A 15,459-nucleotide genomic window follows, 5' to 3' on the forward strand; every position below is an offset into this window, starting at 1 on the left:
ACGTCAATATTTCTTCGTTAGTGGATTACCTTGAAGTTAAAATATTTGTAATTGAAAGAATTTTTTTAATTTATATGGTAATATTTGGAATAATTTTAATTTGATAATAATGATGATGATAATGACGATGATGATGATGATGACGATGACGATGACGACAATATCGATAATAATAATAATAATAACTGTGATTCTTGTATTTGAAAACTACATTTTTAGAAAAAATTCCATTTTTCGAACTAAAATTCTACATTGCACGTCAAAATTGGACTTAAAAACGAAATTCCTGTTGTTTAGAAATAAATATATAGTTATAATAGCGCTTTTTTTTTATTTAGAAACCATAATTTTGATCAAAATCGGTTATACTAGTCAAAATTTGACATAATTCGGCATATCTATGCATAAAATATTAATAATATAAGTATGTATAAAATCTTTTTAATTATATTATATTATATATAATATAATTATATTATATATATATATTATATTATATTATTTATATTATATTATATATATATTAATTATATTATATTGATATAAATAAAATATTATTCAACAATATTGTTTTTTGTAGCAATATAGGAAAGATTTCAGCATAATGTGAGATAAAATCAGATTTTTAAAGCTTTAGATGTATAAGGTATCAGTGACATCAAATATATATAATCCAAAAATATAAGAATATCTAAAAATTTCTGAGATAATTTTAAACTTTAATTTTAAATTTTCATTTGCAAAAATTTTTGTTATAATTTTTATTAACAAGTTATTAATAAAAAAAACTGGCCAATCACAAAGCACATAGTTTGGATGGCTAATTCTTATCCAAGAAAATTTAGTAATGTTGTCACATTTTTGGAACACTTTGTGAATACATATAATGTATAAAAATCTTGAAAAGTATTTATAAAATTCATATTTTAAAAAATGGGAGATATTAATATTCTATTTTCATTTCACGGTTTTTTATTAATAATAAAAAAATTACTAATAAACTTATTAATATAATAAGTTAATAATAACTTATTAATATAATAAAATATTTGAAATTTCACAGTTGCTTTTTATATAGCAGCTATTAAAAAATTAAATCTGTTTCTAATGCATTTGATTTGAATGATTAGGAACAGTCCTGAAGAAGTTGATGCAAGTCGATCTAAAATCGGTTATAGTTATTCTATGTATTTTTAATCTATTAATTTATTATTAAAAAGAATTATATTTTGATTTCTTATAAATTTTTTTTAGAGATATCTATAATCCCTTATTTATGCAAATTCCAAAAATCGATATAAAATAATATATATCAGTAGAAAAGTAGATTTACAAAGATTATTTACATCTCAATTTATCAAAATTTACTAAAAAGAAAGAAATTTTGTCGTAAAAAATAACATATAATTTGATTATTATAATATAAAATATCCAATATACAATTTCAAGTAAATAAATTAAAGCGATTATTCTTCTATATAGAACAAAAAATACTTAATTATACAAATTTTGTAAATATTTAATAATTTATCTACTAAATAAAATTTCTTAGTTAATATTCCTGTGAATTCAATTTTATCAAAATCATTTAAAAGTCATAATGTTACAGATTAATCTTGACATTAACTATCATATGGTGAAATCAAAAATACATTTATTTAAAGAAATAAAAGTGACTTTGGTTTTTGAGAGAATTTTTTGCCAATTATAAATATTGCAATTTGTAACTTGATCATCAACTTATTGAAAATATTTTTTTTTTTACATTAGAAATTCTTGAAGTATTAGAAATATTTAAAAAATCTTACGTTATTACATTGTTAGATATTTGATTTTATGTGCTATTAATTTAAAATATATGAATCGTCATACTAATATATATATATATATTATGTACTATACATTTTTACTATATATATTTATTATTTTATATCGTTTATAGAAACTTTCAATGCTTAAATTAAATGAATTTAATTATATGAAATTATTTAAAACTTATAATTTAAAACAATTTTTTTATTTATTTCTTTTACTAATACTGATTTTTATTTATTAGAAACTTACAATTCAGAGTTCGCATTTTTGAGTTATCAATAAAACATATAAAAAAAATTCAAATCAGGAACGAAATTATAATTCCTAATTTAAAATCCAATGAAGTCTATTTTTTTAAATGCATCCAAAGTACATAAATATTTATTCGTCATATCTTGTACTAAAAATGATATATCTTCCACTTTTTATTTTTCAAAACATTAAAAATAAATCAATGTTAACGTGTAATTATCAATTAAATGAATGAATTAATTAATTAATTAATATACTTAAAGTATATTAATTAATTCATTCATTCAATATACTTTATCTTACTTTAAATAAAATGATTAATAATGATAAATAATGAATAATGATGAAAATTACTTATGTACTTCAAATTTCAATATTAAAAATAAAATTAAGAATTATCAAAAAATAATGAAAATTCAAATTTATGAGCAGATAATAAAATAAATTTTGTTATTTATACAAATTTATATTTTACTTATAAGTAAATGTACTATACTTTTATGTTTCTTTTTCTTGTCAATATATTAAAAAAAAAATTATTATTATACATAAATTATGTAAGTTTTATTAAGAATATATCCTAAAATCTGTATAAAAATTCATTATTAAAAAAATTCAAATATATCAAAATTGTCAATGGTTATTATTTTCTATATCCCTCACAAAAAAGTACAAAATTATTTCATTTACATTTTTAATAAAACTTAAATATATTCAAATATAATAAATTAATATTTAATAAATTTTTACCTTTTCCCAAAGGTAGTTTGATATTTGTAGCTTTTCTTTTATAATTTATGCCTCTTCCTCCTATGTAAAATAATGAAAAATAATTTTAATAAAAAATAAAATGTAAAAAAAAATTAGAAATTTAATCATTATATACACTTCCTTTATCAAAAATATAAGATATAAAAAAAGAAAAGTAATTATAATTATTAAAAATATACAAATTTTATTACAAGATTATGAATCTTTAAAAAATATTAAATAACATTTATTTAAAGTTAAATGATAATTAATGCTTACTGTTAAATGAAAAATTCATTTAAAATTATTTTTCTACTTAATTATTCTTTTTTTAATATATATAATATAGTTTGAAATATATTTAAAATTAATTTTAAAAAATAAATACCTTACCAATTGGTGGGAAATCAATACATGGATCAATATTTTCTTGCACCCCAATAAGAGTTTGGGCTGAAATAATTACAAAATAATTTTTATTTAATCTTATTAATTATTATTTTTTTAAATTTATTATTGATCTTATTAATAATTATATTAATTATTAATAAAAATTTTATATATTAATTTATATTAATTATATATTACATATAATATTGTTTTAGATATATAATATAAATTTAAATATAAATATTTATAAACATATGTATAATGCTTACGTATTGTGTTTGGTATTCGCATTGAACATGTTGATATATTTAACTAAAAATTTATTTTCTTATTATTTCGAAATTAATTCAAAATTAGTATAATAATAATTAATGCTTACTGTTAAATTATGCGAAGTAGATGTACTAGCTTTACAATGATCAATTATGTCTAATGGTTTAATCTCATTACATTGTCGTTGATCATTAATATAATTTTGTTTAGATGTATTGTTCTTGTATTCTTTAGATATCTATAAATTATAATTAGAAAATATTCAGTAAAATATGAAGTAATATTACCTAGATAATTTTATGTGATAAAAATCAATAATTTCTAATTTATTTCATTCATTTCAGAAACCTTGTCATTGATGTTCAAGTGTTTTATATGAATGTCAATATTAGTAATTTCTTGTATACTCGTATCTTGATCAGTAGATTGTAGAAATGATGTTTCTTTTGGACAGTGCACACCTTCAATCAATTCTATATTCAGATATTGACAACAATAATCACATATTGTGAAACCCCATCTTTTTACTATAGATTTGCTACAGTATTGAGACATATCTATAATTTTATGAAACTATACCAAAACATATATAAAAAAAATTATTATATTATTGAATTATTATATTAAAAAAAGATTAAAAAAAGATATAATTTATTAAAATATTTTTCTTCTTTTTCTTCTTACATCACACTCGAAGCCACGTATATTACATAAAAAGTCTTTTGAAAATTCATTTTCAGCAACAATGAGAGGAATACTACGATTGTCTACTTTTTGTACTGCAGCATTTCGCAGTGCTCCAAATAAAGCTTCTATTGAGTAGATTAAAAAGTCATTAACCGATCCATCTGAAATATAAATACAAAATATTAATAATATTTCTTATATCTTTTTAAAATATCTTAAAATAATGTTTATTCTTACTATTAACTTCAACCATTTTTATTAATAGTGATTCCACGACAGGAATTAAATTTTTTGTAGTGAATAATGGAGGAAATTTATTTCCAGTCTTGTTTGTTTCTAAAAATTTAATTAATTCGTTAAACATATATGAAAAATCACTTTGTCCCTCTTCTAATTCTATGGGAATTTGATGTGTTTGTTGACTAATTTCAATCGCATCTCTTTTCCATCCTAATGGTATTTTCATTTTTAATACTTCATGATAAATGTCTTCAATACCATTTTTAAGACTAAATTGTGCAACTGCAAATTCCGCTGGACAAAATTCACATTTGTTAATTCCTATTTCCTTTTTATAGAACCAATTTACATGTATAAATATAAATTTTAATTTTTGTAAATCTGTAATAAATAATAATTATTTAATAATCAAATATTTATATAGTATTTAATAATTATTTAATTATTAAATGAATTAATCAAAATCTTTCGAAAAAATAATTTAAAAAATTTAATATAAAATATATACTATTATGTAATAAACCCATAGATATGACAGAGTTTATGTATTCTAGCATTTTTTGTTGGAATTCTTGTTCTCTTTTTGCATTTAATTCCATTTCAGACAGATCTTCTCCAATTGTAGTTTTTTTACATCCTTGAGCTTTAATCTTGCTATCTTTTGCTTTGGCAATATAAATTTCTTTATCTTGTGGTGAAATATTCTATATAGAAAATTATAAAAAATGACTATAATTTAATTAAATTATTAAAAAATTATCATAAAAATTATAAATTTAATATATATTTTTTAATTCTATTTTAAAATTTATATTTAATAAGACAAAAATCTTAATTTCTTATTCAGTATTTTACAGTTGCAATAAATTTATAAAAATATCGATATGTTAATATAATATTAAAAGTTTTAATAATAAAATACATAAATATATAATTTTTTAGAGTAATCACTATTCTAAATAAATAATCGAATTAAATTAAAAATTATTTAAAATTATATTAAAAAAAAATTATATAAACTCTTACCTTCCATTCTTCACTACATTTTGGATCCGCTGCAACATCTTTTAAACTCTTGAAAGTTTTACCACGCCATTGTTGTCGCTTTTGCCAATCGAGCATAAAGAAATAAAATGCGGTTTTTGACATATTGTATAAATTATTGTAGATTGTTGAGGTTGACCATATGACTGTTGACTCTTTTGAATTTAATCGACTTTTATAGCCATATATCACTTAATACTTATTAATAGTGCCATCTTCAATTCGAAGAAACAAATATTTTCGAATTCAAATTTTAAATTATGGTTTTAATTTTGAAAAATATATTAATAGCAAGATAAACTTTCATACATATGTATATTATGAATAAAAATTTTGTGTAATTTTTAAATATGAATAAAAAGAATAAAGTATAAAAAACATAATATATTATATAAAACTAAAAAATAAAAACATAATTAATGGAACGCCATAAAAATAATGAGAATACTTTTATTTCTCTTCTACTTCTTCATTGGCTGTAGAAACATATAACGTAATATTTTACTTGAAAATATATCAAAAATAAGTTAAATTTAGATTTATTTGTTTAGACAATCTTTACATTAGACAATTTTTACATTATAAATGATCTAAGAAAATAAAATAATTGATGGAAAAAAAATACATATTTTATTTCTGCAAGTGTGTTTTTAACCTAATTAGTTAAGTGAAATCGAGAAGCATAATTCCTGTAATCTTTTTATGAGTTTTTAATGTCTTATAACATTAATTTGTATATATAATTTTTCATATAAAACAGATTTATTATTTTATTGCAGATATTTCTTTTAAAAAAATTGAATATAAATATTTTTCAAGAATGTTATTTTAAATATCATTTCATTAAATAATTTTTTTTTAATTTGTATTTCTTTTCCATTCTTATGATGATTTTTTTTCATTTTAATCAATATATTTCCATTATTGTTAAAGAATGATCAAAAATATAAATTATAAAAATATTCTTTTCTACTAAAAATATTTTTATGTATTTTGTTTTTTTATGTGATATCGTATTTTATAAGGTTATATAATATATATATATATTATATATATATTATATAAGGATATGTAATATTGAAAAAATATTAATTAATTATTTAATTTAATATAAATTTCAATTATTAGTAGATTTACATAAGATAGTAAGATTAAAGCTCAAAGAAATATGATTAAAAAAAAAGATTATAATTGAAAAAAATTTGAAAACGATCTGAAATGAAATTAAATGCAAAAAAAGAAAAGTTTTCAAAAGTTTTAAGAAAAAAATGTTATAATATATAGAATTTATTACATAATAGTATATAATATATTTTATATTAAATTTTTTAAATTATTTTTTTTAAAAATAGTAATTAATTATTTGATAACATTGCTATTCATTATAAAAATTAAAATTTATATTTATGTAGATTGGCTCTATAAAAGGAAAATAACAATTAACAAATATGAATTTTATTAAAATTTGCAATTTAGTCTTGAAAATGATATTGAGAATATCATGAAATGCTGAAACTGGAAATAAAGTTGAAAACAGATATAATTAAAGATAAAATAATGTATCAAATCTTTAAAGCACGAATTAGAATTAGAATTAAAAGAAGAATAAAGTGACTTTGTATATATATGTTTGAATTGATTAAATTTTTAGAATTAAAAAGATTGAAAATAAAAGACTTGTTAACAACAATTTCATAGAAACTGCTATTAAAAATAATAAAAATTGGAAAAAGAGTAAATATCTTTAATTGATATGAAAAATATCAGTATTTCTAATTATTAATATTTTTAAATTGCAATTATTTATTATATTTTATGGATTATTATAAGAATTTATTTGAATGAAATTACAATAATGTAAGAAGTTACAGCAAAGATTATGTAACTAATCTAAAATTAGAAATTAACAATAAAATCAGTATATCTAATTGAACAATTAAATATTAATATTATATTAATATATTAATTATAATAATTTTAATATGATATAAAAATAAATTCTTAATTAAATGTGTCAATATTTATTGTGTATATTAAATCTATTTTTTTATATTTTTAGTAACTTTAGTAGATATTATACTTATTAGCATCATTATTGAAATCAATCTATCAACAAATATCAATTCAATATTATTCATATTATCTGCATAAAATAAAAAATAAGAAAATATTAATAGCTTTATTGCAAATAGATAATTTCTCAGCAAATTATATATTCCTTCTATTATTAGAGTTTTCTTTATTAAGAGTTTTTAAATTTATTTAATAAAAATAAATTTAAAAAAAGATTATAATTATATTTAATAATTAAAATTGTGGAGTTTTCAATGTAAATAGTAACTTTTTTTTTTGTTAAAGTATTATCACTTTACTATACTTTACTATACTTTATCAAAGTTGATAAAGTATTATCAACTCTCACAATTTTATAACCAGAACTAAAAAAATATATTAGATGAAGCTAAGTTTTTATAATAAAAACATTAACTTAATTGATGTTTTGCAGTAACCAGAATTAATTTGGTTTTAAGAAACAAACCTGAATTCCATAATAATATTTTATTAATTTCCATTCTAAGTTTATCAAAAAGTATTCAAAATGAAAATTGATTATCTTCAAAAAAATTTGTAATTTCTCTAATTAACAACATTCTTATATTCTCTTTGTTTGCACAAAATATTTAATTGTATCAAACAAGTTTATTCATTCATTTTTATAAAAGATCAAGATTCTTGAAAATCATAAAAAAATGAATTTCAATATTTTTGTTGCTCATGTTATAAAAGTGACATGTAAATATACATTTATGTATATATATAAAGTTTTCTATTTATGAAATTTTTAACATAAAAAATCTTATCTGAAAGGAAATGAAAATTATATAAATTAATAAATAATAATGAATAATAATAAAAATAAATTATATAATTACAATAGAGCAAATAAATTAATTAAAGCTTGTTATTTATCGTATATCATAGCTCTATATGTTTTTGGAATTATTTTAATTGTGATATATTATATGAAATAGTATGTATAGAATACATGAAAATTTCGAATCTTTATAACTTCGCTGTTACTAAATATGAAGTGTAATTATTAACGCACTGATTCAAATTTAAAATAAAATCAAATTGTTTTTTATACATAAGTAAGTAATACATAAATTTAATAATACATAATAATATATAATAATAATACAAATTTTTCGGTTGTCATTTTTTTAATAATAATAAATGAGAAAAATATTTATTTTACGTATTCCAATATTCTGTTTTTGATAACATTATATATCATTTCTTTATATCAGTATCTCGAATAGTTAACTTACAATTAAAGATACATCTACAATTTAAATTGTTATAGAAAAATTACTAACCTTCGATTATTTGAAATTAATTAAATTTAATTTAAAGTTGAAAAACTCTTAAAATCTTAAATTTTTTTAAACAATAAAAACACATTAATAAAATTTATTAATAACAATATTTTTTAAATTTGAAAAATTATTTAAATTATTTTTTAAAAAATGTAATTTCTAATGTATCAATTTTTTTAAAATTTTAAATAAATTTATAATACTTATTATGCTTTGTAATCCTAAATATCAATCGATATCAATAGATTCGTTTAATTGTTTAATTGTTTATTTGTTTAAAAGAAAAATATTATGTTTAAGTTCTATATCTATATTCTTCTACGATGTTGTTTCAATATCAGTTAGAATAATTTCGATTTTTCTTTGTTATTGTTGTTTTCTCTGTTATTGTTTTAAGATCTCTATTGGATTGTATTTATTCTTGTTACTGTTTTTTATTTTTATATTTATTATTATTATTAATAATATATTTATTATATTTATTATTATATTTATTAAAAATGGTTCAAAAATTATTAACATGGTTAACTTTTTACTAAATTATTTTCTAAAAACAATTTTCTTTTTGCTAATAAATGAAAAGTTTTAAAATATTAACTTAAAATATTAAAAAATTTTCTTTGGTCATGAAATTGACTAAATTTTGTTGTTTAATTAAGTTTATTTTAAGTTCACAAATCCTCTTCTTTCTAATTATAGATAGATAGATATAATAATTTAATTATAAATATAATAATTTATTCAAAAATTTATATTAAAGTTTTTATAAATAATATTAAAGTCTATTTATATTAGATTTTGTAGGAATTGCAATTTTTACATCGTATGATAATTTCTCTTTAAATAAGTATAATCAAATTCTTCTTCTCACACAATGTTAAAATTATATATATTTGTCTTTTTATTTATATAATTTATTATGCATAAATAATATAATAAAAATTACAATAAAATCATTAGAAATAAAATAAACAATGATAATCATTATAGATAAGAATTTAAGCTACTGTAAAAATCAGATTCTTTATTTCGATCTTTTTTATTAATTTTTATTGCAGATCAAATTATTGCAGATCAGAATTTCATAAACCCTTAACCGTATTATTATTGTTTAAGTTTTCACGGGATATCGAAGTGTTTGTTTCTTTTACTTTATTTTGATTTATCTTTGTTTTATTTTTGTTTATTATATTTATTGCAATAAAAACATAATTTAGTATAACTGATAATATAATTATTGATAATATAATTATGAAAATGATAATATAATTATTGATAAAGTTTTATTTTTTTCTTATTTTCTCATAAGAAATTATTTTTCAATCATTTGATACATTATTTGGTCACACATTGCTTAAATTTATCTGCTTGCATCATAGAATTTATAAACCATATATTAATAATTGATTTAGAAATTGCAAATAAGAATTTATCCTAGATTAACAATTGTACAAGTAATTAGCAATAAACTTAATAGATCGAATATTTTGGTAAGATAAAATTGTTTATTTTGCAATTTTTGTTTCAATATTAAGATTTAGCAAATTATTTCATATTAATTATGTCAAAAAATTTGACTTGATTTGATTGAATCTATGAAATATTTTATGTAGATTAAATTTTTCAATTAGAAGTTATGGTTCGTTTATCAAATATGTAATTCATCAAATTTCGTTCATGTTAATTCATCATTTAATTTTATAAATCTATTTTTGATAAATTTTTATTCATCGGATTTAATAATTATATATATATTATACCATATATATGGAATTTTATAAAAGAATAGTTTTTTGGGAAAAATACATTCATGAAAAAATATGAAAGATTAAAAATGCTTTAATACTCAAAAATATGGAATACAAAATATAAAAAATAATTTCTTGATAAAAATAAATTTTGAACAGCATTAAATGACTTCAAATTATCCTGAAAGATTATATAGTATATAAATCAATGAATCAATGAATTTCAGAATATGGCTATAGATTAACCTAAATAAAATTTTTAATATAAAATATATACTATAAATAATATAAATTTAAATAAAATAATATAAACTCTTAATATATTTTTATATAAAATAAGCATCATCTTGAAAATTTCGAAGCAGAAAAATGATATATTATTATCATAAGATATCTTTCAAATAGAATAAGTTTTATTTGAAATATTTTTTATAAATAATAATGAAATTATAATATATTAAATAAATAAAATATTAAATAAATTATAGTTTGAAAAATAATTGTATACGAAATTTTAAATATATATGTGAATATATTATTTTTATACATTTGTTATATTATGAATTATTATTATAAAAAGAGAAGTAAATAAAATATTGATATTGAGTTTATATTTAAATCTTGATTTAAAAATAAAATAAGAAATTTTATTGATAGAATAAAAATTAATTACTATAACTAAGAAATTATCGACAAAATTGAAATTAATTTACAATATACTTATAAGTATTTCATCAGAAACTTAGAATATTCCATAGAATTTTTATTGTCATTTAAAAAATAAAAGAACAAAATAGTTGGTAGAAAAATCATGATTGGAAATTAAATGTCCGCAAAATTTAAAAAAATATTATGTTTATATTTTAGGACTAGCATTTATTTATAAATATAAATAATAATATTTGTAAATTTGTAAAAATGAGAGAGATTGATGAAAAAGAATGAAATCTAAGAAGATTGAATTTTTATTATAACTAATTTTAGATAATTATAAATTATTAAATTAAAAATCTTAAATTAATTATTACGTTTTATAAATAAAATTTTTATATGAATTTTATTCTGTGATATTAATAAAAAAAAATAATTAAAACACATTACGATTCAATAGTATCAAAAAAAATGTAACTAATTTTTAGTAAATAAATGAATTCAATATTTTTTTCCTAACAATGTAATTCGATATTTGCGAATAAAACATGTAAAAATATCATATTTGTAAATAAAATTTGCAAAATTATTACATTTTTAAATAAACGTACATATCTAAAACAGTTAAGAATAAAAAATATATATTTCAAACATGATATTTATGCATAAATTAAATAAATGTTCTCAACTTTGATATATTCATACTTTACAACGATTAAATACTTATATGATATCATAGCTTGACTAGTAAAATTAAATGCAATAACATATTAGTAATGGCATAGGTAAATAAATAGTTATTTACAATATTTTTTCATTTTATTTTAAAATTTAAATTCATCGATATTTTTTTCTATATTGTAATTTTTTTTATAATCCGTTTCTGATGCTTTTAAAATGTTAAGTTCTTTCTTTCACTCAGTGTTTTCTGTATATATTGAATAGCGAAAAGATACTATACCTATAGAATCTAATATTATATAATATTAAATTGTAATATAAATTCATTGAATAAAGAAAAAACAAATTATGATTTTTGTGTTAATTGAAAACAATCAAATATAGTGTTGATTCACGAAAATATGGGTAGGAAGAAAAGTATTAATGTATATGCCATTATCTGATATGTCTATTTTATCATATGTATTTTCATATTAACTGAAACTGTCTATCTATAATATAATATAATATAAATCGAAAAGTTTGACAAAAAAAAAAGAAAAATAAATAATGAATATGACTGAAACAAAATAAGACGTGATGATTTTAAAATATTGTTATAGATTTATTACATAATTACATATTAGTGTTAACAATTAATAAAATATAATCTCATAATTTATAAGAATCTTACTAATATGCCAATATAAAGATTATGTTAGTTTAATAGTATAATCAGATAAACCAAACGGAGATTTTCTGCTTGTTTTCATTTTCGTTAGCCATTGTAATTTCGATAGCGACATTTTTTTCATAAACGAACAATATCTATATTTCCTCAATTCATTTATTTTCTCTTTATTTTTCAGTGTATAATATAAAAAATATGTGGAAAAAAAAAAAGAAAAAACTATTGGTACTATTATAGGTAAAGATATATTGCTTAACAATTTAATACATATCTATAATTATTTCATATTATTACATATAGATAATCTTGATATTTTATAAATTGTATTCTATGAATTGTATTCTATGAATGTTTTGATATTTTTTTATTAAAAAAAAAATATATAGTTTTATATTATTTAATAAACTAGAGAAAAAAATTAAATAAAAAAATAAGTATAAAACATAAAACTGTATTAGAAAATTATATTTTAAGAAATAAAATATTTAATAACATGTCACAATGTTTGTAATAATTCATGTCTAATAATGAATTTTGTAATAATTTATATTTTTGTAAGCTATTTAACAGAATAACTTTTTGGAAGTCTAATAAGAGACATTACTATATTTCTAAATCTTCGTAAACACAATCACATCTTGAATTGTTATTTTATTTGCTTCCAAATAAAAAAATAGCAAGATGATAATGATTTGTTCTATTTGTTCTATTGGTTAATAATAATAATTATGAATTCATGTATAAGTTCTTTGTACATTAAAATTACATTAAAATACATTAAAATTTACTGTTATTTTTATAAAATAATATCGAAAAAAAATTTTCATATTTATTTATCTCCGAAATTTCTATAATTTTTTTTTATTTAAATTATATTTGTATTTAAACACTTCGCAATAACTATTAATAAGACGAATCTATCCTTTACATCTATATTTGAACTTAAGAATTTAAGATCGGGACATTGATCGTTTGATTTTTTAGGATTATAATAGATCAGATATGAATATTTTATGCTAAGAAGATTTATTGAATATAATATTTTGTATTCGAATATTTTACATTAACTACAATCTAAAAAATGTATTTTTGTTTTTTCAAGCAACAATATATATCAACAAGACTTAAGATATAATTTGCAAGATTTCTGCAACAGTCAATGCATTTTATTTGTTTATTTTTATCTTTATATTTGCAAATCATGGAAAGATGATTACATATCTTAGTGTTATAGGACGGCACTTTTTTGTATAATTATACTTTTGACATATTTTGCATTTAGCTATTTCTTTTTTAATGATGGTTTAATAAAGATTTTAGTGTTTTTATGTTTCGCAAATAATTAAATGTAATGTATACATAAATTTGAAGATAATGCGATATGTTTAACTATATGAAACCATTGTCTTTCATAATAATTCACAATGATCATATTTAATGATAAGGATTTACATAATATTATATACTATCATATCAATATAATAAATATTGTCAGTACAAATTTTCAATTCAAATTCTTCAAAATCATATTATCAAAAATTAATATCCAAAGAAAATATTCAATTTAAAAAATTCATGAGATATATAGTATCAATAATATTATGAATATTTTACAATAACTCTTTAAGTAATTATGAAACTTAATTCACTTAATATCTTTATATTTTTTTGGCGAGTATCATACAAAAATATGTATTCAGGATCAGATCCATGCGTGTTTATCTGTTATCTTAGTAACTTGATTATTAATTATAAACTCATATACAAAATTAAAGAATCGTAATTAGATTCCGAATGTTTATGCATGATATATCAAAATAAGCAAATATATGCAAATACAATATTTAAAAATATATATAATATATATCTATATATTTAAAAACATAAAAAAAAAACATAGAATATAAAAAAAAATTTATATATATATTATATTAAGATTGTAAAGATATATGAATTATTTTAATATTACTATTTATCATTTATTATAATCTACATATAACTATAATTTTTTATTTAATTTTAGCAATAAATTTTTTATTACTACTATTTAGCAATGATTAATTTATTATTAATTTCAGCAATGAATTATTTTATTATTTATCATTTATTATAATCTATATATAACTATTTTTTATTTAACTATTTTTATTCTATTAACTATTAACTCTTCTATTTAACTATTTTTTATTTACTATTTCAGCAATAAATTTTTGTTCAGAAAAATTAATTTATAGCCAGAAAATTTTCATTCAACAAAACATGCATATATATATTTGTTTCAATATTATTGTTCAATTTTGTTTGATTAATAATTGCTTTTCAAATCATATAACGTAATTTATCTAATTTTTTGTGCATATATTTATATTTTGTTGTTTTTTTTATTATACTCATTGGATACCAGTTGTTTAAAATTTTCATTTATATCTGTAACTAATTTAATAATATTTGTAATAATATTTAATGATAATATTTTTATCTTTAATTTTTTTAATTCTTTTCTTTAAATTGAGAATGAAATATTTAATAATTTGTTATATATTATATGTTATATAATATTTAGTATTATGTGAAACTTTCAATATTTCGTTTATTTTATAGAAGATCTAATATATAATATATTAATATATTAATTTATAATTAATATATAATTTATTAATATATTAATTTAGGATATAATATATTAATTAAAAAAATTACAATTATTTCCTCTAATATTCTATGTTATACATGTTATACATAACATATTATTAATGGATAAAATTTTAGTTTTTTCCAGTTTTTATCGTAAACGACATAGTACCGGTTATTAATTATATTTTTTCATTAAATAGCAAGCATTTTTCTTAAAAGTAAAAATATATCGCTTGAACTTATT

General features: G+C 17.5%; 1 protein-coding gene across 18 annotated transcripts in view; it reads right to left on the reverse strand.

Annotated features, from left to right (window-relative positions):
• The window catches only part of LOC107995580 (protein maelstrom homolog), a 278,703-nt gene that overhangs the window by 95,021 nt on the left and 168,223 nt on the right, over positions 1-15,459 (reverse strand). For 5 of the 18 annotated variants that reach the window (XR_009832973.1, XM_062086223.1, XM_062086225.1 and 2 more), the window contains exons 1-9: positions 5,434-6,068; positions 4,916-5,111; positions 4,405-4,788; positions 4,165-4,328; positions 3,829-4,053; positions 3,587-3,718; positions 3,477-3,519; positions 3,211-3,270; positions 2,818-2,877 (exon numbers count right to left, since the gene is read on the reverse strand). Coding sequence is in view for 17 of the 18 variants with exons in the window: in XM_062086223.1 (XP_061942207.1) it covers positions 2,818-2,877; positions 3,211-3,270; positions 3,477-3,519; positions 3,587-3,718; positions 3,829-4,053; positions 4,165-4,328; positions 4,405-4,788; positions 4,916-5,111; positions 5,434-5,556 (1,387 nt within the window). In the remaining variant the exon portion in view is untranslated. Of the gene's footprint in view, positions 1-2,817; positions 2,878-3,205; positions 3,271-3,476; positions 3,520-3,586; positions 3,719-3,828; positions 4,054-4,164; positions 4,329-4,404; positions 4,789-4,915; positions 5,112-5,433; positions 6,069-15,459 lie in introns of those variants that run through there. The other 13 variants (XM_062086230.1, XM_062086227.1, XM_062086229.1 and 10 more) reach the window with 4 other exon arrangements.

Source organism: Apis cerana, linkage group LG16 (assembly GCF_029169275.1).
Source record: "Apis cerana isolate GH-2021 linkage group LG16, AcerK_1.0, whole genome shotgun sequence".
NCBI classification, from domain to species: domain Eukaryota; kingdom Metazoa; phylum Arthropoda; class Insecta; order Hymenoptera; family Apidae; genus Apis; species Apis cerana.